At 41.1% G+C, this 21,439-nt stretch overlaps 1 protein-coding gene across 4 annotated transcripts; it reads right to left on the bottom strand.

Moving 5' to 3' along the window:
* Positions 1 to 392: 392 nt before the first annotated feature.
* Positions 393 to 9,704, bottom strand: LOC131558842 (alpha-1-antitrypsin-like). 4 transcript variants are annotated; one of them, XM_058806886.1, is made up of 6 exons: positions 9,683 to 9,704; positions 8,834 to 8,951; positions 4,196 to 4,861; positions 2,972 to 3,242; positions 1,195 to 1,342; positions 393 to 628 (listed from the first exon to the last, which is right to left on the bottom strand). In XM_058806886.1, exons 3-6 carry the CDS (start codon positions 4,842 to 4,844, stop codon positions 440 to 442), a joined length of 1,257 nt encoding a protein of 418 aa, XP_058662869.1. In that variant the 5' UTR covers positions 4,845 to 4,861; positions 8,834 to 8,951; positions 9,683 to 9,704; the 3' UTR covers positions 393 to 439. The 4 variants fall into 4 exon arrangements, with proteins under 4 accessions (XP_058662869.1, XP_058662870.1, XP_058662872.1 ...); XM_058806887.1 differs by having other exon boundaries at positions 8,834 to 8,955; positions 9,683 to 9,699; XM_058806889.1 differs by lacking the exon at positions 9,683 to 9,704 and having other exon boundaries at positions 8,852 to 8,904.
* Positions 9,705 to 21,439: the final 11,735 nt, after the last annotated feature.

The raw sequence follows: 21,439 nt of genomic DNA on the forward strand, positions 1-21,439 counted from the left end.
TGCTGTCTCCATTAGGAGCTTCAGGTTTCTGTGACCCTGCACTGTTGATCCAAGTATTCCCATCTCAGATTTACTTATGGTAAATTGCAACCACTTCTGCTTAGTTTGCAAGAATGTTCAGAATTTTACCTCTGACTACCTTGCATTAAACAGGAGTCTTCCATTGTAATATAAACATTTCTTTCCAAATGCTGGCAAAGCTTAGGTCTTTCCTTGTCTTTCAGTCAGGTAAAAAGGCATTATTTTCTAGCTGAATTTAAAACAATTTCTTCCTTCCTCTTCATGAAATGTCATGGTCAATACCAATAGATTTTGATGACATAAAATAAAAACTGTTACTAACAAAGAACGATATATTAGCTGGTACAAATGGAAATAAATCATGTCATGCATTTTCACATCTTTAATTAGTAGTAGCAAACAAAATTCATATGTCACTTCAACTAGTTGGGTTAACTATTTTTCCTATGAAGAGTGTACTGTTTGTATCTCTGTCAAAAATCAGCATGAGGAAGGGGTGGCTGAATTCAATGGTTGGAGGAAGAGACATTGGCATTATTTCAACAGCAGTTGCTGCTGCTGCCTCAGTACCTTTCTCATCAACATCCAGAGAAGCCTTGTGGACAACCTAGGAAAAAAGAAAATAGAGTCACTCTGGGCAGTCAACAGCCTCTTGAGAAATTAATCAGAGTCCTTTTAAAGCAGCTCTGCTTTGGGGGATCCACTGAGAATTGAGTAGAGGCAGAAGACTCTATTGTTGTGGTCATGGCTGCTTAAATGAGGGTTAGGATGAGGCTATGGAAATCTCCTAAAAGTCCAAAATACTGGATGAAGGATAGAGCTCCACCTGCAATTGTGTGTCTGTGCCTCCAAAACTGAGTCTCCAGGGTGAGAAGGACAGGTTGTGCTGTGCCTGGGAGCATTGGTGGTTATCCTTGAGGAGTCAGGAGTTGATGCTCCTCTCATGTTTCAGATACTGCCCAAAAAAATTTTGGCCAATACTATTCTTGGTAAAAAACAGACATGCAGCAATCTAATCTGATCTCCAGTGTCACCAAGGGCCAATCTCCTTTTGTAGCTTGCAGGCTGAGGCCTGGATGACCCAGCTGCAGGCAAGGTGGGAATCTGGGAGCATCCTGGTGTTCCTGGATGTTACCACTGATGGATTTTCCTGCATGAATGGAAAATACTTACTTTGGAAACCTTCAGATCTGGGGTGCCAGTGATGCCAGAGAGATCTGCTTGGTTGGTGAACACATCCACAATTCCCATCTTCCTAAGGGTGTTACTTATTTCATAGCTCCCAGAAATAGAAAATTTGGGGAAATAGAGGTTCATAGATCTGTTAGGTAGAAGAGAAACACAAAGCATGGTGAGAAGGATTTTTCAGCAATATAAAGGATGGGGACAAATCTGTGTAATTCCCATGAGCATCAAATCCCAGGGGTTTGGACCCTGAATGTACAGTGAGCAGCAATTCCATTGCTGGTGCTTCTCATGGTGATAGAAGCACTATCATACTTAATAATAAAAATAGCAATCATAATAGTATTTATCTGGTGTTTTTTTCAGGAAATCTGAGAGCACTCTGCTAAGTAGAACAGTAGCAAGAGCCCCTCTTTACAGGCAGAGACAAAGGATAGCCCATGATGCTCAGGAAGGTGGAGAGCTGAAGAGAAGTCCTGACAAAGTCTGCCTGGGGAGAAGCATGGCAAATCCCAGCATTTCAAATCAAATAAGTATTTTTGGCATAACTGGGGCATTTGGCATGCCCCCAGGAAAGGTCTGCTCCCTGCTGCCTGCACATTTGGATTCCATGTCCTCTAATTGTCTTCCTCCTGTGGGCTGACCATGATCAAGTTTGCCTTTGACTGTGAGCTGTCTGCAGGCAGCTCCTGCTCAGTGTGATTTATCTTGGGTTTCTTTTCATGCCCTGTTCAGGGGTCCTCAGTCACCCACAGCAGTGATTACCCTTTAGGTAGCTCAAGTCTTTTGCTGCTTTGCAACAAAACAGTAAAACAGAAATTGCCATTTGGTTCTCACAGTTTCTCCCGTGGAGAACTTTTTCCTATATTCATCCTCAATGACCTTGCACCACAAATTCATTTAGATAAGGGTTTTTCTGATATTGCAGCTGAGAATGATACATTCTAATTTTGATATTTGAGGTATCACATTATTAGCTCATATTCAGTTTGCTACCCATTATGTTTTTACTAACTGTGCTGGTATTTCTGTGATGATGCACTGAGATACATGGGTGTGAACTGCACAGCCTCATTAATTGTGAATTAGGGCAGAGCTTGGTAAATTAAGCATGTATTAACTTGTTATTACTCATCTACTGTTGCTAAGATCTCTCCCAGACAAACAAGGTTGTAAAATGCATCAGCTGATGTTGGTGTCAATGGTTGAAGCTAACAGAATCTCGTTAGATATTTATAGTTTCAAAACAAAATGCCAGAAAATCAGGACATCCACAATTTTAATCACTTAATTTCTAACAACAACTGAATGCTGCAAGATAATTGTGTAGGACGTATCATGCCTGTAAGCACTACTACAAACTGTATAAGTAATGTTTTATTTAGGGTTCAGACTTATGTCTGAGTCCCAGTGACATAAGAGAGGAAAAACACACTAGCTGAAATCTCAGTATGGAAGATTTGACTTAAAATTGCAACCATTCCTTTCAGTCAGTGGAGTATTTTAGAAACACCAATATATGCTTGCTATTCCTTAGAGAGGAATAGGATGGTCTCTGCTCTGGTTGGGAGAGCAGCAAGTCACTCATCCACCAACAAAAGAATAGTTAAATACCAACCAGCTGCAAGATTTTTACAACTAGGGCACATGAGCCAAAAATAACCCACTCAGTTCCCAGAATCACCACAATCACAGTGTTTGCATTCCCCAAAAAGAAAAAATACTACAAATTAGGTGCCAGTACAGCTGACTGGCAGAAGATTACCTCTGGAAGAGATGGTCTGACCATTTCTGGATGGTTTCCTTGTCCAGAGTTTGCTCTAAACTCTTCATTTCCCCTTTTGCAGGCAGAACCAGAAATGCAGTAGCACTGCCATTATAATGCAGCCGTACCACAGTGCATGACAGCTCCTCATCAAAGTAGAAGTCAAATCTGCCCATCTGGTACATCATAGGGACTTTCACAGTTGTTTCAGCATCCACAAAGAACTCCCTTTCTTCAGTATGCTCTGCTTTGAAAGGCTTTTCCCAGCTGCCTGATGCAGAGAAGGAGAATTTAACTGAATATCCAATGTTTTATCTCATCATAGTCTAAGTTTTTTTATAGCTGGTAATAATATTCACCTGTTTCTCCATGCATTAAATACTGAATTTTCAAATGTGACACTTTAGAATGTGTATCACATTAATGAAAGGATCTTTTACCTGTTCAAAAAAGTGCATTGTATTCCACTTTCAATTTATGTTTCAGATGCCAGTAATTAAATAATTAGGTGGGGTTTTCTGTACCTACCATGGCTTTTCTGTTCAGGAGATCTATGTGGGCTTTCTGTAAACATCATCTATGTACTCATATACTGCATGCAATTAATTTCTATTGACTTTAATCATATTTGTAGATAAAATATTGTACGATCTCATATCTGACTGGTGTTATGTCGGGCTTAAGGGCACATCTAACCCACATCAGAAATGCACATTGTTTCTGCTTTGTTCCTTAAAATGTTCCCCCCCCATTTGTCACTAGCTTCTCCCATATATAGATGTTAGTGTGCCTGTATAAAGGACTCTGATAGGGGGAAAAAAGGAGTATGTAGTAAATTAGGCTATTGAATAATGCATAATTTAAAAAGAGGCATGAGGTCATATATGAGTCTAAGTGCCTTTACTGAAAATGAGAAGAATATGAGACAATTGGAGTTACAGTTAAACCCAGGAACACCAGCTCAGGCTGCATGGAAGGCTGTGGCTTGGAACAGAGCTCCTGGAGTGTCACAAAGAGAAACAGGACTGTGTGACCTCCAGCTGCCTGCCCATTACCTGCCTCCTGTTACCCCTCCATCACCTCCACTGTGCCATTAGGGGATCTTCTGGCCTTCAGCAAGGAGCATTGGAAATTTTCCCCAGATCAGTTTTCAGTTGAGGTAGGTGACATTAGATTTGTTGATAAGAATGAATAGTGGGAATGTGAACCCTAGAGGAGACTTACCTTTAAAGAAAACAAAGCTAGCCAGAAGCATTACAGTTTGTGGGTCCATGTCCTTGACCAAATTAGTAATTTTCCCATGTGTTTTCTTCTCTATATAGTCATTGATCTGCTTTTCAGCTTCTGTGGGTTTGTTAAAGTCAGTTGTAAAAGCATCCAGCTGATACAGAGCCTTGGCATCATCTGAAAACATTTTTAGGAGTTTCAGCTTCTCTGTTACAAAGATGGCACTCCCCATGTTGAGCTGGACTCCACCCTCAGGATGGTTCAGCATGTGGATTAGGTTGTGGAAGCCTTCATGTATTTCCTTCTCCTGAATCTCTGTAAGGTTGAAGGCGAGTCCTTCCAGGATCTGAGACTTTGTGGCTGATCTGGCCCCGAGGGCTAGCATTGCAAAGGCAGTGGAGATGCTCACAGGAGAGAAGAAAATGTTCTTGTTTGGTGCCTCCTGTGCAACCTCCCTAAAAAACTGGAATGCAAAGTCAGCGTTGTTTGGCACAAGTCTGAGGCAAGCCATCGCTTCACTTCCATGATGTATGTGGTGTTTAGGGTCATTTGGGTCATGTCCATTGTGGTCACTGGGTGGGAGCTGACTGTGGGCAGCAGTGTGAAACCCAGCCAGCAGGAAACTTAGGTAGACTGTGGTCTTCATGTTCTTGTAATAAAATCCTACAGAAAAAAAAAAGGACATGATGTTACTGAGGTAAACAATTAATTAAGTAGAAAGAGTTATTCTCTCATTACCACTGAATCAAAAAGTCTTATCTCTTTCTTTTGTCCTCAGTTTCCACAATCTCCAATTCTTGCCAGAATTTTTTTTTTTTTAATTTTCCAGGCCTCCTGGCAAGTCTCCACCAAGTCTCTTTCTGCCACCCCCACCCTAAATACCTGCAAAGACAAAATTCAGCATGGATTAGTTGAATACACAGCACCCTCAGCAGGCTGGAGAATGGAGCATATCCCATCACAAAACACCTCTTGGCTAATTGCTGAAAGGCTGTGGTGCAACTCTGCTTTTGACATTAATGGTCTGAATAACTCCTTAAAATTTCATCATAGAAGAAATCTGGTATCTTGTGAGTTAGGGGAGAAAGAGGAAATTCATGCAAAGTGAGCAGCAATCAGTAGCTACATGGAAACAGAATCTGAGCAAACAGGCAGGCAGGAGATCTTTAAATAAACTTTTGGTCAGGTTGATAAGGTGTCCCATTTATAGAAAGGACAAATAATGGGGGCTGTTCTTCAGTAGCAAACCACATATAAACACCTACCTCTCTAAGGAATAGGTGAGTTTTTTGCTGAATAGAAAAAATATAATGTTTTAAAAAAGAACCTGAAACAACGTGCTGTCTCTTACACAAAACTGTTGGAGTGGGTTCATATTCAGCACAGCAGAAGCAGTCAATGCCATTAACAAAGAACAAGGCCTTATTTTTATCAGCTGCTCCACTGGTCAAAGGGTGAAACGTTTATCAGTGTGTTACACTTGGCTATGGTCGCCACGTTACATTGCAGAGCTGACACTCTGCACTCTATAAGCGCTTAAAAAGAGACCTTGGAAATGGGGTGTGAATGTCCCAATAGGCCTCATTTCTGAGGAGGAATCTAGGGCAAAGAAATGGTGCAAGAGTTGCACAGGGTTTGAGGAGATAACGAGCCAGATTTGCTAAGACTGTGCACAGAGAGACATATTACACCAATTGCACCTTTCATCTCTGGCATGACTCAACTTAAGACCCTCATCAAAAGTGCCATGCTTATGGTCCTGCTTTCTCTTCATCATCAGAGGGAGCAATTTGTATTTGTAGTTGAATATCCACTTATAGATAGACTCATGAGAACAACAGGACATTTTCAAGCTATAATCAAATATTCAAACATTTACGTTTGTTCTAAGTAATTTTAAAAAGCAGGCTTATTTGCAATAACAGCATTACTGACAAGTGTAAGAACTGTAATGGTTGGGTTCTTGGTAGCTACATTTTCAATTACTGTACACAGTAGTTTTAAGTTATAGTTTGATCTCTTCTGATTTTGACATTGAAATAATTCTTGATGTATCTAGATAGTTGTATCTCAACACAAGAGCTCCAGTTCTGAGTTTTAAGAACTATTATCAGTGAGCCAGTATATTAGTCAGACTTTGAAGACAAATCAACTCCCAAACAAAAGCATCAGAGCTAAGCCTAATCTATTTCCACATACTCAGCAGGCTGAGTCAGAAGCTGCCTGTGGATAAATTATTTACTATGAACTATTTACTCAGCTGCAGTCATAATTTATTAAGAAGAACATGAATACCAAAAAAGAGAAACATTTCATTTTAAACATAAGTTGCCACCTGTTCTCTATTTCATCACATTTAATATTTATTACAAAATATGACACCTGATAGTTTGGCTTTTCTATATGCCTCAAAATGCCAGTTCTATTTATTTGGAATGCAAAGCAGAAAGGGATTTTAACTGGCTTGACCTCAAAATTATGGTGAAAGAATATAGAATGGTTTTGCTGTAAGGATTCTGTAAAATATTAATTACAGTTTTCTGAAGGTAATTTTCCTTATCCTGATATTTTTTTCTCTATGTAGTTACAACATGTTCACATTTTGTGGTTAATTTATGTACTTTCATGGAATTAATTTCATTTTATTACAGTTCTGAATTCGCAGATAATTAAATACAATCTGAATCATCCATCTGTTACTCAGTACTGGCCAATCACAAACAGTCAAGACTCATGAGTCAGACCTCACAAAAAATCTTGATAATGGTTTGTTTTAAAGGCATAAGATTATGAAAGACTTAGCAGCTGTGTTTTGTAGAGGTCTTTTTTTGTTGTTAAAGCTTTCAAGATACAAGTGGTCCTCTTCATTAGTCCCTGTTTTGAAACCTAAAGGTACTTTTATAATAAGATTTGCACCCTCTCAACCTTCAGAATATGAATTGTGGATTGTTATTTCATATTTGATACTTACTATTTCATTTCATGTTATTGTGGCTTCTGGGTTAGCAAGTGATCAACCACTGACAAATTGACAATACACCATTTCAGCAGGAAACTGAAGATGCAGATTCTCATATGGTCTTAAAGACTGATGGATTTTCCTATGGAGCATAGTTGCTAATGATTTATTAAAAAGCAAAGGGCTGAGAACCTGTGCTGTAAAGCCTTTAGGAAATTTCCAGACAGGAGGAGTTAAGTTTGCAGCAAGCTCTTTAAGACCTTTACTTTTATAATTTCCAGGAAAAAACCCCCAGTTTATCCATCAACATGGCAGTAGGAGTGAAAAGCACTTCAATTCTAGTTCCAAATCTAGACTGACTTGTTGAATAGCCTGGAAGGAAACACGTTAACCTCTACCTCTTTTCTCTGTGTGTGTCACACAGTGACAGTTTATTTGTGGTGTTCAAGAATAGGTGTCTTTAAAGAAGAGCTTTCAGTCAAACCAGACAATGATACAAGAGTATACCAGCACTTGGAAGACAGTGTTTGCAGCAATTTATCTGTAATAGACTTGGTGATAACATTTGCTGAATATATTACTTCTTCCCTAGCACAATATGCCCTACCATGCAACTCAGAAAGAGAATGGAGAACACTGGGAATAGCTAGAGTTACCTTAGAATAATTCCACCAAAAAACCTGGGAGTGGGCTGGACTGAGTTTTCTGACTGACAGAACTTGCTTCTTTATGGATATAGGTATTTTGTCCATTTTAGGGCTGATTTCTTTCTCTGTGATTGAAGAGGTTGTGGAGACAACTTTCTGCCTTTAGAGTGCCATGTAATATTCCAGGAAATGAATATTCATCCCATACTACTCCCATAAGGGGTCCTCACTGATAATCTAATTTCAGGCAACATGAATATTTGCCCTACTCAAAAACGTATGAAGGCATAAATAGAAAAGCTGTTTGCTCACCAGATGGTGCTGCTTCCCTCCTGATTGTTTCTGAAGAAGGAAATCTGAGAAATTTGTTTCCCGAAAGCACTGTGGGGGCACCAGACACAGCAAGTCACAGCACCACAACCACCAGTGGTGTCTGCTGAACTAAATATCAGCTATTTAGGGACTTGTAAAAAGAATCACCCAAGCACACAAAAAAAAAAAAAAAAATCACAAAAGAAAGACTTGACTAGCCAGATCTGTGTGTGAGACCATGACCTCAGAAACCTGGCCAAGCTTCTGAGGTGATGAAGCTTCATAGGTCCAGGCTTTATAGATCCAGGGCCACCTATTCAAAGGAGCACCACAAACTCACCTGTGCCTTCCTGGCTGGCCAGAAAGCTCTGCTTATTTAATCATATGCACCTGAACAGGTTCAGGGCCTGTTCCAGATGATCATCTAGACATTCACTTCTCTTGTTTTCAGCATTTTGATACCTCTATGCCTGAGGCCCTGAGGAGATTGCAAACACAAGCCAAGGCCATTGGACTGTGCAGAGAATCCAACCACTATGAATATTTCATTAAAAGTAATTCCTTTTGCAGCAGAAATGTGGAAACCTAGTTGCCTAGTTTACATAATCCTTTAGAAATGCATGTGACTGTTCATTCCCAGGGCTGTTTTGTGTTTTTTCTATCTTCAGTGAGCCAGCTTAGCATTGGAGAACTCACCCAGAAAGTGGCATCACTCACCTCCAAGACTCCTTTTACCTGGAAACAGGTGAACATGAGCTCTCACTCTTCTACCAGGCCACCATGAGTGTTTGCTGTTGAACCAGAGTCACTGCACACACTCAAGGATGAAGCATCACTGACTCCAAGAGAATAAAAAAAGTAGACAAAAAAGAATGAGTGCCGTGGTAAGGATAGAGGGGATTCTCTTCTCTCTGCAAGAACAGATCAGACCAGGTTCTCAGTTTCTACATTCCCATGTACACCTAACCACAGGCTGGTTTCTGGCTCATTAAAATGTTGACCTCCCTGTGATCTTCTGAACATGTGAAAATCACCAATTTCTCCACTTCCCTCTCAATGGGCCTGATGATTACCTCAATCTAAAATAGAAGTAGACATTAGATACACCATTCCCTAAGCAATGGTATTTCTTGTAGACCTTCAGTATAAAAATCACCAGGATTACTTAAAAATAAGCACCAATACATTAAAAAAAGTTCTAAGCACCCATCTTCAGACTTTTAATGAATCAGGGCCTATTTCTAGCAGGAGGTACATCAGGGAAAGTCCCCTTTGTAGGATTTCTTGGCTCCAGAGACCCCCTTGCTTTCTGACAAGACACTCTGCTCTGCCTTTAGATTCCCAATCCTTCCTCCAATGACCTGACAATGTGTGGGCAACTCATTCCCTCAGTTGTGATGCCTATGTCCTTTATATCCAGGTGCCACAATAAAAACCTCATTATATAGAACAGATTTCAGTATAAGATACAACCCTAGAAAAGATTTAAAATGGATTGCCTTCAACAAGAGGAGACACTTTTAAAATCTCTATAGGAAGCAAAAAAAAAAATAAATCACTACTTACAGCAGCTCCGTAGGATCCTGCTGTCTTCACCAGGACTACTCTGTAGCTCCCTCTCTTATTTATACAGTTGAATAGCATTATGAAAGCAAAACGTCCTCTAGAAAACATTAACCAGGACAGACAAGTGTTATTACTTTAGGAATGGTGCCGAGTAAACAGTGAAGACAATTTTTCTGGGCAGGCACCTGATTTTTGCTGTATATGCATGGCCAGACCTGGCCTTTTCTTAGAAGAGTCCTAAGAATTGCCTGCATTTCTACACATCCTCCTAATGGGAATCTAGCTACTCACTCTGGGAAATGCTTCACATGCATCATTAACTTCTGTAAACTGCATGAGTTCATACAGTAGAAGTAACTGAAGTCAGTGAAATGAAACATATACCTAATACTAGACATGAGCCTAAGGAAAAGACAGCTGTGGATGCATGCTGCCAGATCTCAATTTAGTATCTTTCAATGAGGTATTTTGCTTCCTCTATACCAGACTTTTAATAGTTTTTATTTGGCATATTTGTTTTAAATGGTACGCTATTTCTTAATTACCTACATTGCCATTAATAGGGGCCAATTTCTGGGGACATCCCTTTTAAAGTTAAAGCTGCAGCACTGATGTTTGTAGTGTCTGGGGGTTGCTGTAGGGATGGCAGGATGGTGGCAGAGATGTGCATCCAGGACCCCATGGCACTCAGCACACCTCAGCCACAGTGGTGTCACCTGATGCCTCATGCAGCAATGGATGGAAGGACAAGCTGTTGCCTTGTACTCACAGTGGGGGCTGGCACAAAGTGCAGGCACTGCCAAAAGGCAGACAGGGAAGGGCAGGCAGGACACCAGAGCCTGCTCTCACACAGAGCTGGACCCTATGGTCAGGCCACCCATGTTATACATGACTCCATGTGAGGGTGTGCTCCTGCAGCAGCCACAGGGGCTGTGCTGATGTGGGTATGACTGAGGGCTTGGAAAACTCACAGGTCAGTGCCCCAGTGAACACCTTCCAGCCAGGAGGATCATCCCCTTGGGAGGTAGGGGATTCAAGGAGGAAAGGTGCTATACAACATAGAATCATTTAGGTTGGTAAATAAATCCAAGACCATCCAGTCCAACCATTAACCCAGCACGGAGAACTCCATACTAAACCTTGTAGTTAAGGACCAGATCTACATGTCTGTTAAATACCTCAAGGATGGTAATGCCACCACTTCCCTGGGCATCCTGTTCCAGTGTTCATAATCCTTTTGGTGAAGAAATTTTTTTGAATATTCAATCTGAATGTGTCCTAGCACAACTTGAGGCCATTTCCTGTTTTTCTGTCACTTGTTACTTGAGAGAAGAGAACAGCACCCACCTTAATGCAACTTCCTTTCAGGTGGTTCTGGAGTGTGATTAGATCTTTCCTGAGCCTCCTTTTCCCCAGCATAAATAACCCTAGCTCCTCCAGCTGCTCCTCCTAAAACTTGTGCTCCAGACCCTTCACCAGCTCTGTTGCCTTTCTCTGAACACACTGAAGCACCTCAATGTCCTTCTTGTAAAGAAAATGTCTTTTCTTGTAGTGCATGTTAAAGAAGGAATCTTTCAGAAAGAAAAGCTTTACAATTACAGGATAAATATTTTGGAAGGATTTTCCTCTGGGCCATTCCTCAGGGGTTAGCAATGTATGGAAGCATTTCTTCTCCTCTCTTTCTCAGCCTGTATGCCTACACATGGGAAACTACCAGTAGGTACAGCATGAAAGGTTCTGTGCATTTAGAGCTCTTGGAGCTTCTGCCAATCCTTTCCTTCCTGGCTTCCTTTCCTATCTCTTACCTCTGCAAAGATAAGCACAATAGTTCAATAGAAGTTTTGATCCAGACTGCTAGCAAATGTGTTTGAATTGTTTACAGACTGAAAAAAGAAGCTAGGCACATGTAGCCTGTTTTTCTGTAAACAAATGAACAATAGCTTCTCAGCTTACAGAAGCTACCTAAAACATATTCAGACTGAAGATGAGTAACACACTGAGAGAAAAATGAGAGCACAAAAGTTCAGCTATGAGTAAAGTTACCAAAAAAAAAAAAAAGAAAGAAAACCAAATCAACTTAATATGACTTTATTCAAGAGCAATTTATTCTTGCAATTGGAAGTGCCATTCATCTGCTGAAATTTGCGTGGGAGTGCAAGATGGAAAATGAAGTAAATAAAATCTAATCTATATCAATCTCCAATGTTATATCCAATGTGATATCTGTTTTCTTTTTCCTCATCTATATAACAGTTCCATCCAGCCATGTAAGCCATCCTGAAATTTGCTGACACCCCCTTTCAATATTTGATATCACAATATGTTGCATAGGAACTTGTAGCTCTCTTTTTATGCAGGCAGTAAGATTATACAGGCGCTGCTGTGGCATTCTGAAAGACAGCAATCCTTCAATTTGGTCCTCTTGGTCTGCAATATTACATGTCTTATTACTTTGAACTGTAAGTTACTCTGGAGTTTTTAAAGTACTATTATTATTATTATTATTATTATTATTATTATTATTATTATTATATCTTAATAATACTGTATAATTTTTTAGTGAATTGACAACATTAACTGGAGTCATCCAGTGTGAATTCCCTTGAAATCAGGTTGACTGTAGTCCAAAAAGAATTATGTAAATTAGAATAACTGTATCTTGCTTCTCTAGTAGAGAAACACTTTCATATTTTTGAAATATTTGACTAATTTCTCTAAAAGCCATTTAAAAACACAATGGGTTGTTGCTGTTCTGCTGATGCCCTCTGGAGTACAGAGAGCACAGAGTCCCTCCTATGAGAGTTCTGAGAATAAATGTCAGCGTGGAGCTGGTGAAAGCTGCATCCCACTCTGCCCTGCCAGGCTGGATTTAATTTGTGGAGCTCTGTGTTTCAGGAGGGGAGGCACTCTCAGTGGTTACATGAAACAGGTCAGTAGTGACCTACTGGAACTGTTGTCAATACAGATCAGGTGCTATTGTGTCAAGTGCCTTCTCCAGTGCTTCCAAGTGAGAATACAGCAGACCTTCACCTTCAAATTCCTTCTTCTTTGCTTTCATGCTGTGCATTGGTCTTGCCCCCACAGAGTAGGTCTGGGCTCACTCCAAGGGGGAATGTCTTGCTCAGACAAGAATTCCAGCTCCAGTGAGGGAAGGCACATGTGGTACTGTCCCCTGAGCTCCTGCAGTGAGTCCCTTCCCTTACTGCCAGCCCAGCATCAGTTCCTTTCTGCAATGCAGTCAAGACCTTCTGGGTCCTGAGGAGAGTTATGTTCTATCACTTCCAAAATGCAGCTTGGAGTCTGATTCCTTCTCTTAGGCTGGGGTGCGCAGTTGCTTTGACCTGACCAAAGTACAGGATGCTGCTGCCAGAGATGTCTCATCCCCCTGCATCTGTGCCATCTCTCCAGGATGGCTGATGGGCTCTGGGGGCTGGAGCCCAGGAAAAGTGGGGAGAGGCTGGAGGAACAGGTCTTTTCCAGCCTGGAGAAGGGAAGGCTAAGGGAGAGACTGCACTTGCTGTCCTCTCCCACATAATGGGCTATGCTAGAGAGCAGATGGAGCCAGAGGTGCTCAGTGGTAGTGAGCAAGGCATGGGACACCAATGAGATCTATGGAAAGGAGTGTTCACAGGGAGGTGAAATACAAGGACATTTCTCAGTGTGAGGCTGTGAAACTGCTGTCCTTGAAGACATCCAAAACCTGCTGGACATGGCCTTGAGCAACCTGAGCTAGATTCCAGGCTGGTGCTGCTGTGAGCCAGTGGTGGGATTGGATGACCTTCCAATATTGGAGGTGCCTTCCAACATAAATCATTCTACTTTTGTAACAAGAAATGACTAGGAAACCATGATCTCAAGAGTCCCTGTCTCCACTTGTCCTGCAGGTTTGCATTTCATCCTGCAGGGAAACTCCTCTCTGCTTCTCACCACATGAGTCCGGAGGCTTTTCCGTGAAACGCTCAGCTCTTTGCAAGGTGTCATCTCCCTGGTCCTCAGGCATGCCCCAGCAGAGCCAGCACAAGGGAAGCAGGCAGGCTCCCTCCTGGCTGCCCAGGCATAGGCTCTGCCAGAGCAAGGCACACAAAGTGCACATTGAGAACAAACAGATCTGCTGGCCCATCTGCCGTGCTCCAGCACGCCATGGCCATAGCAGGTGGCTCACACCCCTCCATGGTGCTGCCTGTGCTCAGATGTGCAGCACTGCACAGGACTGTGCTCTTCTCCTTAGAGACTTTGACACTTGCCAGTACTGACTGAATCTCAGCAGGAATCCATGTAGCTGCCTTGATTTCCCTAGTCCTGCCTGTAATTCAGGCCTGCTAATGATACACTTTCTGTAGCCTACGAGGTGGAGAGATGGAAACTGGTGAACCTTGGAGCAGGTGAGCTTGAATGGGCTACTTTAAAATATTGATATGAAAGAAATATTTATTATAGCCATTTTCTTTCACATATGTCTGTTAAGATGGTAAGTTTTCAGATGTGTCCTTAGTGGAGGTGCTCAAGAAGTTAGGACTTAATTCCATTTACTTTCTAAGGGTGCAAAAAGCATAACTGCAAGTGTCTCAACAAGTCTGATTGTTTGGTGTCTTCTCTTAGGACAAGCTAAAGCATCTCCCAAGATGAATTTGTGTGATTACAGTGGGGAGAGCTATCTCTGATAAAATCCTTTAGCACAGGAGAACACAGTTTGGAAAATGTTCAAGTACACACTCATTTCTCTTGCACATATGCATTTATTATTGAGTAGATTTATGTTCTTCTTTCTTGAGCCAGAACGAATGTTGAAAGTTCTTTACCTTTCATGTGGACAAATCTCCTTCCTCTCTGTGTCTGTTTGCAATTGCTCTCAGTGGAGAACCATAGCAAAGAGGAAGATTCAGTGATCCCGTTGTTTCTATGCTCTAAAACTATGTGATCTGAACATACTCAGTGTTAGATCTTTATTTTAGTAATGGTTCCTTCTTTCACCAAGGAAGGTCCTGGGTTTCTGCAGGTTTAAAATGTCTGCACATCTCTTGCCCTGAGCTGTGAAATATGGTTCATAAGAGATTTAAACTCTAGAAGCTGCTCAGGGGTCATCAGCTTCTGTACATGTCCTGTGGAAATGATTTCTGCTTTCAAATCTCTCCTTCAAATGCCCATCACCTCTGCTCAGATACCTTTAGATTTCTCTGAAATGTCTAGGAAATTGGAGATTTACAGAAATTGGAGACACACAAATACCCAACAGATGGAAAACTAGCTCATTATTTAGCCTGATTTTAAACTCCATAAGTCTGCCATCTCTTGTATGTTACGCTGATTGCTCCAGCATTTGCACTGTCTTCTCTTACCCCCAGAATCTCATTTTTTGGTCTCATCTACCATATGTAGTGATTATTAGGCAGAAATGGGACACTGCGGGTGATAAAACCTGGAATTCTTGTCAGGGCTGTCACATGCCAGGCCCCTCAGGGGGACACATTAACTGCAAACTCCTGCAGTTAGGAAATGCCAGGATGAAGGTGGCAGTGCTCTGCTTTTTGGTGAAGGATGGGACTGGTGGAGTCCTGCTCCACTGACAGTGATTTGATGTGATATTTCTCCAGAGGTAAAATTGTGAGGCCTCAGTGTTACTTCCAAGCACAGATATTCTTATACTTGAAAGAAGCAATATCCAGCATTTTTTTCAACAAGGTGCTTTTCCCAAAGGAAAATATAAAAATATCTGTGCAGAGAGTCTTGAGATGTGTTTGCAGTGCCACAATAATTTCTGCATTTTCTAATACTTAAACAGACAGTTGTGCAAATTCAGCACTGATTTAGCTCAGTTTTTAGCTGACATTGAGTATACTTTGCAACTATTTATATGATGGTGATCATGGACATGTGGCAAACTCACCCAGCAAGTCTTGCCCATCACCACAAGTAACCTGGGCATACACAGATACATCCAACTCAATCTGGGGAAATCTGATATTAGCAGACAGGAGTTACCCTGTGTCTTTTGATGAAGAAAAATGACTTGAAATATCTCTTACACAGTAAAAATGTATTTTCATGCCAAGTTTCATTGCTGGTCTTGCTTTGCTTATAATGAGAAGACTTGTATGGTTTTATTTTTACTTCTACCTTCTTTATTACTCCTCAGAAACTCACATGGCTTTTGGGAGATGGTGGCCATGGAGGTGACTGGAGATGGCAAGCTAAAAGGAAAAGCCAGGGTTTTGGGGCTCTGAAGTTTTCAGTTTGTGAAAGATCTGATGCTCAGTAGCTGTTTCTAAATATGGCTGTTTTTTGAAGATATTTATTCCTGCTCTAGTCAAATATCTCCAAAGTACAGAGTCTGTCCTGTCTTCATATTCTTTCAGCTGTTGAACAGTGTTATAAACCTAGACTCTATCATAAACATTAACCAGATCAGGGACAGATAATCATTCCTGAGGAACAGCAAATAAAGTAGATATTGCCTGTGTTTCTTTTTTCACAAAAGCCAAGAGAATTTCTATCTGGGGGAAGGTCAGCTGCATGGTGAAGAGGGAAGAGACTCTTGACAGGGTGAAATATTCCTGTCAAAACTCATCTTCATCCAGACATGTTGTGTCAGGTTGCCCAGAGCAACTTCTGAAGCTTTTGCTGAATCTGCTGAATAGTTTCTTCCCAAATACTTTTTAGATGAAAAACTAAAGCATTTAATTTGGATAGTTTCTGAACTGGAACAGTATTTTAGAAGCTTCTTTAAAATGTTGTCTGACTCTTATAATACTTCCCTCAGCTCAGTAATTTGCTGCTTTTCAGCTGGGGTCAGACAAAACCTGCTGATCTCTTGGAGAAACTTTCAGCTCATTTACTCAGAAAATGAAAAGTGGTTTTTTGACAATGTTTTTCATCCAAAGGACAAATCTGAAACTAGATTGCCCTTGTTAGAACTGCTCTGGCATGGCGTTTCATTCTCTCAGGAGCAGATCTGGGGATGAGACCAGTGGGAATTAGGGAAGGTTGTGGAGGACTGTGTACAGGCACCAGCCTGCCTCCAAGGGGAAAGGCTCCCATCCCACACACACTCACTTCAGCAGACCTGAGTCCTGCTTCTGGGGACTGAAACTCCTGAATGCCATGGAAGTACAAGGAATAGCTGACACAATTGATGCATGTAATATTGTAGTAATCAATTGCTATGAAATATTTTTAGTAGTGTTCTTACAAAACCCATTTGCATTTTGGGGTCTTTCCATTATCTTCAGGTGTGTTTAAGGAGAACAATATTGATGGGTGTGAGAGAGCAGCTGGTCCCAGCTACAAGATGGAAATCAATCACCTCAACCAGACAGAGGAGGCCCCATGTATTTTGGACAGGCAATATAAGCAGAGGCAGGTGATCTACTAATGTGAAATGTGCAGCTGTTCGCTAAATAAATTAAATTCACATTTGGAAAAAAACAGTGCAGGAAGAAGGCTGTGTTTCTGATTAGGATCAAGAAGGGAAATTTCCAGTAAAACTGAAATGGGAGAAAGCCAACAAGAAACCAGAGATGGCCTGTAGATGATGGACTGCATTGTTGAACCTGTAGGTATCTAAAGCACATAATTTATATCCTTTTTTGCCCTTAGACATGAAACATAACACTTTTTTATAGTTCCCTCTCATCCCTGGCAATAATCAGCTGGTAGTGCTCCTACAGTTGGTTGTGAGCAAAGAGAAAGGGAAGGACCAGTGGAACTGTAATTCATGCAGTGCTGCCTTGCCAGTGTAGTAAAAGCATGTTGGATCTCTTGAGCCTTCTTACCTGGCAACCTTCACACCTGTCATCTACAAACCCCTCTTTCTCCTGTAGGTGTTTGCTCACCTGGACTCTATTCCCCACCAGAATCACGGGATGTAAGGAATAATTGCAAGTGCAACATTCTAGCATTATTTACAAGTATTGAGAATATCACAAAGTCAACCTTTTCACCTTGAACTCCCTCAGGAATTTCCATGTGTTTGTTCTGACTTGTTGTGACGCCAGTGAGGGTTCCCTCTGTTCTTTTCTATTTTCTCTCTATTCTTTAATATTTGCAGATCAGCTATCTAGATATTCCATGTTTTGACCAGTCAGCATACTACTCCACAGGTGTTGGGAATAGGAGCTTCTTTAGGCAAAAGCGACTGTAAAGGACTCTGGGTCAAATGCAGATAGCTATTCCTGCAGGAGAAGGGTTTTGTGGAGTTGCACAAAATGGGAAGCTACCTAGAGGTGTTCAGATAGCAACAGTGGAGGAAGCAGCTACCAGTAGTGTCCCCATGCAACAATCATGGGATCTGTCAAGACTTTTGTCTTGGTAGTGCCCTCTATGCATCATGAGTTTATATACAGCCAGGAATGCCATATGCTCTCAGTTCTTCTCAGCTTGTGATCTGAAATTCAGATGATATATGATGAATAAATTGAGAGTGGAAAGTGAATATTTGTGTACATCATTCTTACAGAAAAAATGCAATTATTGCTAAGCAGCTTTTCTTTTTCATCCTGAAGAGGATGGGGCTTTAGGATGGACACTTCTGAGCTGGGTATAAGAAAGGAGCTGGGAGATGTGGTCAGAAGGAAGATTGATTTAGCTGGTGGCTCTGAACCCAATGAGGAAGTATTAAGAAGAGCAGTGGGAGCATCTGTGTGTGTGACTTCAGGCAGATAGGCAGTGGGTGACAGCTGCACTGTGGCAGGAGTCTTTAGCTGCAGCAGAAACCTTAGGAAGATTTCCCAGGGGAAGAAACTCTCTTCTCCCTTACCTGATGTCAGATGGTCTTCCTGGGAAGGGTTAAATGGGCCCAGAGGTGGCAAAGCATCTTTATCCCTTAAACATTTCCATCTTCCTTCCACCCCTCCTTTTCCTCCCCACTTCTCAGTCACCTTCACAGAAAAGGCCCTGATCATAATTTTCCACATTGGCAGAAATTCTTTCATGCCCCTCAGACCTCTACACTCTGGCCCCAAACCAGCCAGAGGTAGGATGCCCATTCATTGGAAGCTGCAGATTTGCTTTTGAGTTTCCTGATTCTCCCTTCAGGTTTCTGATATGAGACTTCCTGGATCTTTTTCATACTACATGAATGCCTCTGTTCTGACCAGCTGAAGTCTGTGGAAGCCATTTGGGTACCAAAGAAGTAGATACCCTAGTTATCTACTAATGATGGGAATTAGACCTTCCCAAAAATACTACACCTTTCTACAATTTGTGCTCATTTGCTTTATTGCTTTTTTAAAAGTTTAGCTTAAAAATCATTTTCATGGTAGTGAAAATGTCATCTGCCTTCTTAGCTGGATAAAGAAGAGCTTCTTTTTACAGAGTAGATTGTCATTGCCCTAATGAGCTTCAGCTGGGCATGAATTAATTAAATGAGTGATTTAATCTATGACACAGATCACTAATGTGAGTTTAATGTCCTTAGCTACTAAAACCTAATGGTATCCATGGCACTTGCAGAAGTACCCCATCACATTCATCTGACCTTTATTGCTTTTTGTGCTGTCTTTATATTGTTTGAACAGGCTTACACAGTGAACACACTGTTATACATTAAACAGCAAATAAAGTTTATACAGTAGCTGTAGAGCAAGCAGTGACATTGCTCTTCTGGGCACAGCTGCCTGCCAGCACAAGAGAGCAAAAATAACACTGAGTGTTCCCAATGGCTCTGCTTTTTCTTGCTGTCTCCGAAGGTTCATGCCAGAAATGAAGGGTGAAGGATTTTCACAGAGCTTCTCCAGCAAAAGGCTGGTAGGATGTAGCAAATTCTCTCCTTCTTCTGCTTTTCTGATTCAAAGTCCTTCAGAGGAAAGCCAACAGCAGCATGGCTCCAAATTCAGACATATCAAATAAAGTTGTTTTCTTCATAAATCCTGACAAGCTATAGTGCTAGTTGCATGCTACAGATGCAATATTTCTTCTTGAGACATCTTTTCTAAATTGCATTTCATGCTTGAAAAATCAACCTCTCCTTTGAAGCTGTGTCACTTTTATTCTCTTCCCCATGTCTGATTACTAGAAAGAGAATATTTCAGTCAGTAACATTTCCAAATATAGAGAAATATTAGGATTAATTAAAATAATAATTACAAAATTGAAACCATACTTTATGTGGTATTTTGAATTAACTTAATGACAGACACTAACCTGATCACAAATAAAAAATCATGCCTATTTTATTTCCTATTTGAGCGTTGAACAACTTCCTAGTTTGTGGTTTTAAGATTAATTAAGCCTTTAGGCCAAAGGTGTCATGATGAGAGGCTCTGCAGTTAAGGCTAAATAGGAAGCCTCTAAGTGGTATGTTGATAAATGAAGATGTTCAGTAGGGTGACTTTTGCTAGAGTTACTTAGTCTGACTATGTCCACTCAAAAACATCCCTAAGAATTTTGCTTCCTGTATCCCATAGGGCTCAGCATGATGAAGACTATAAGGAAACAGCCCAGAGTTCCCAGAGAGCAAAACTATGTGCAAGGTCTGGTAAAAACTCTTGGAGACCAGCTGGGGAAGACCAGCCCAGAAGAAAAGGAAGGATAACAGCTGGCCATGATGGTAAGAACACATTGCAATATAAAGAGCTTTGTATCAGATACTCTTTTAGGAGAACACAGAGTGGTTAATTAGAGTGACCCAGTATGTGACTAGAAACCTGGGTGTCCATGTGCAGGAAGAATTGTGAGTTCAGCTGTCTGAACAGTGTGATCTGGCACACACAGCTGTGTGTTCCCAGTCCTGACCCCCACGGGAGGATGCTCACTGCTTTGGGGACCTCTGTGTGCCTGTGCCAGCCCCCCTGGAACCCAGGCTGCCACTGCCTCTGGAGGAGCAGCCAGGCTCTTGTGAAAATGACTAAATCAACAGAATGTGAGGGGCATATGGTTTTTTTTTGCCAGGGCTTCAGAAATACATTTTTACCCCTTCAGACCCAAGGAGTTTTTTCACCCTTTGAAGATTTCACTGGCTTTTCTTTGTGATTACTGCACTGGTGATTGCTTCTTTTTGTTTCCAAACTAACTTCTCTATTTTCTCCTATTTTATATGAAGAAATCAACTCCCACTTTTTATTCACCTATTATGATAATTTCAGTTTATACTGCCAGACAATTACTTTATTTTTCACCCCTTATTCACTAATTCACAAACTTATTTTAAGATAATATCTCTAATTATTCTTTCAAAATCTCTCTTGAACTCAAATCCCCCACACACTACTATTTCACAATTAAACTACTCCTTAGAGTGTTGAAGGAGTTAAGTAGGGAGATTTATAGTTTTCCATAGTGGAGTAGGAATTATCAGGCTCTGTTCTCATAAGAAGAAAGGGAAATTGTCTGACTTCAGTTGGGGTATAATGGTTCCTTAAACATGACCATTCTGGGGAAAATCCTGAAAGGATGATTCACCCTGCACCTTCCCACCAATTCTGCAACATGCTGAAGTTACCACCTTTGAGGGAATAATAAACCTTGATTTCACAGCACAAGGGGAGAAATACCCCAGAAGAAAAAGCTTCCATTCTGTATAGGCCATTCAGCAGTTGTATGCCATTTACTTGAAATAAAACTAGGGAAGAAGAACTTCTCCCTTTCAGGGTAGACCTTTAGAGGGAAAAGGACTTTTTTCAAGAAGGGTGAGTGATGTGTTGCCTTTGTAGTATTGTATGAAAAACAAGAGACCAGACTACATTTGTATTGCTAAGGCATTTGTCCTCTTCTGGCCTCTAGTGTATGTAAACATAGCAACCAATAAAAATCTGTATTCCAATG

This window comes from Ammospiza caudacuta, chromosome 6 (assembly GCF_027887145.1).
Source record: "Ammospiza caudacuta isolate bAmmCau1 chromosome 6, bAmmCau1.pri, whole genome shotgun sequence".
NCBI lineage: Eukaryota > Metazoa > Chordata > Aves > Passeriformes > Passerellidae > Ammospiza > Ammospiza caudacuta.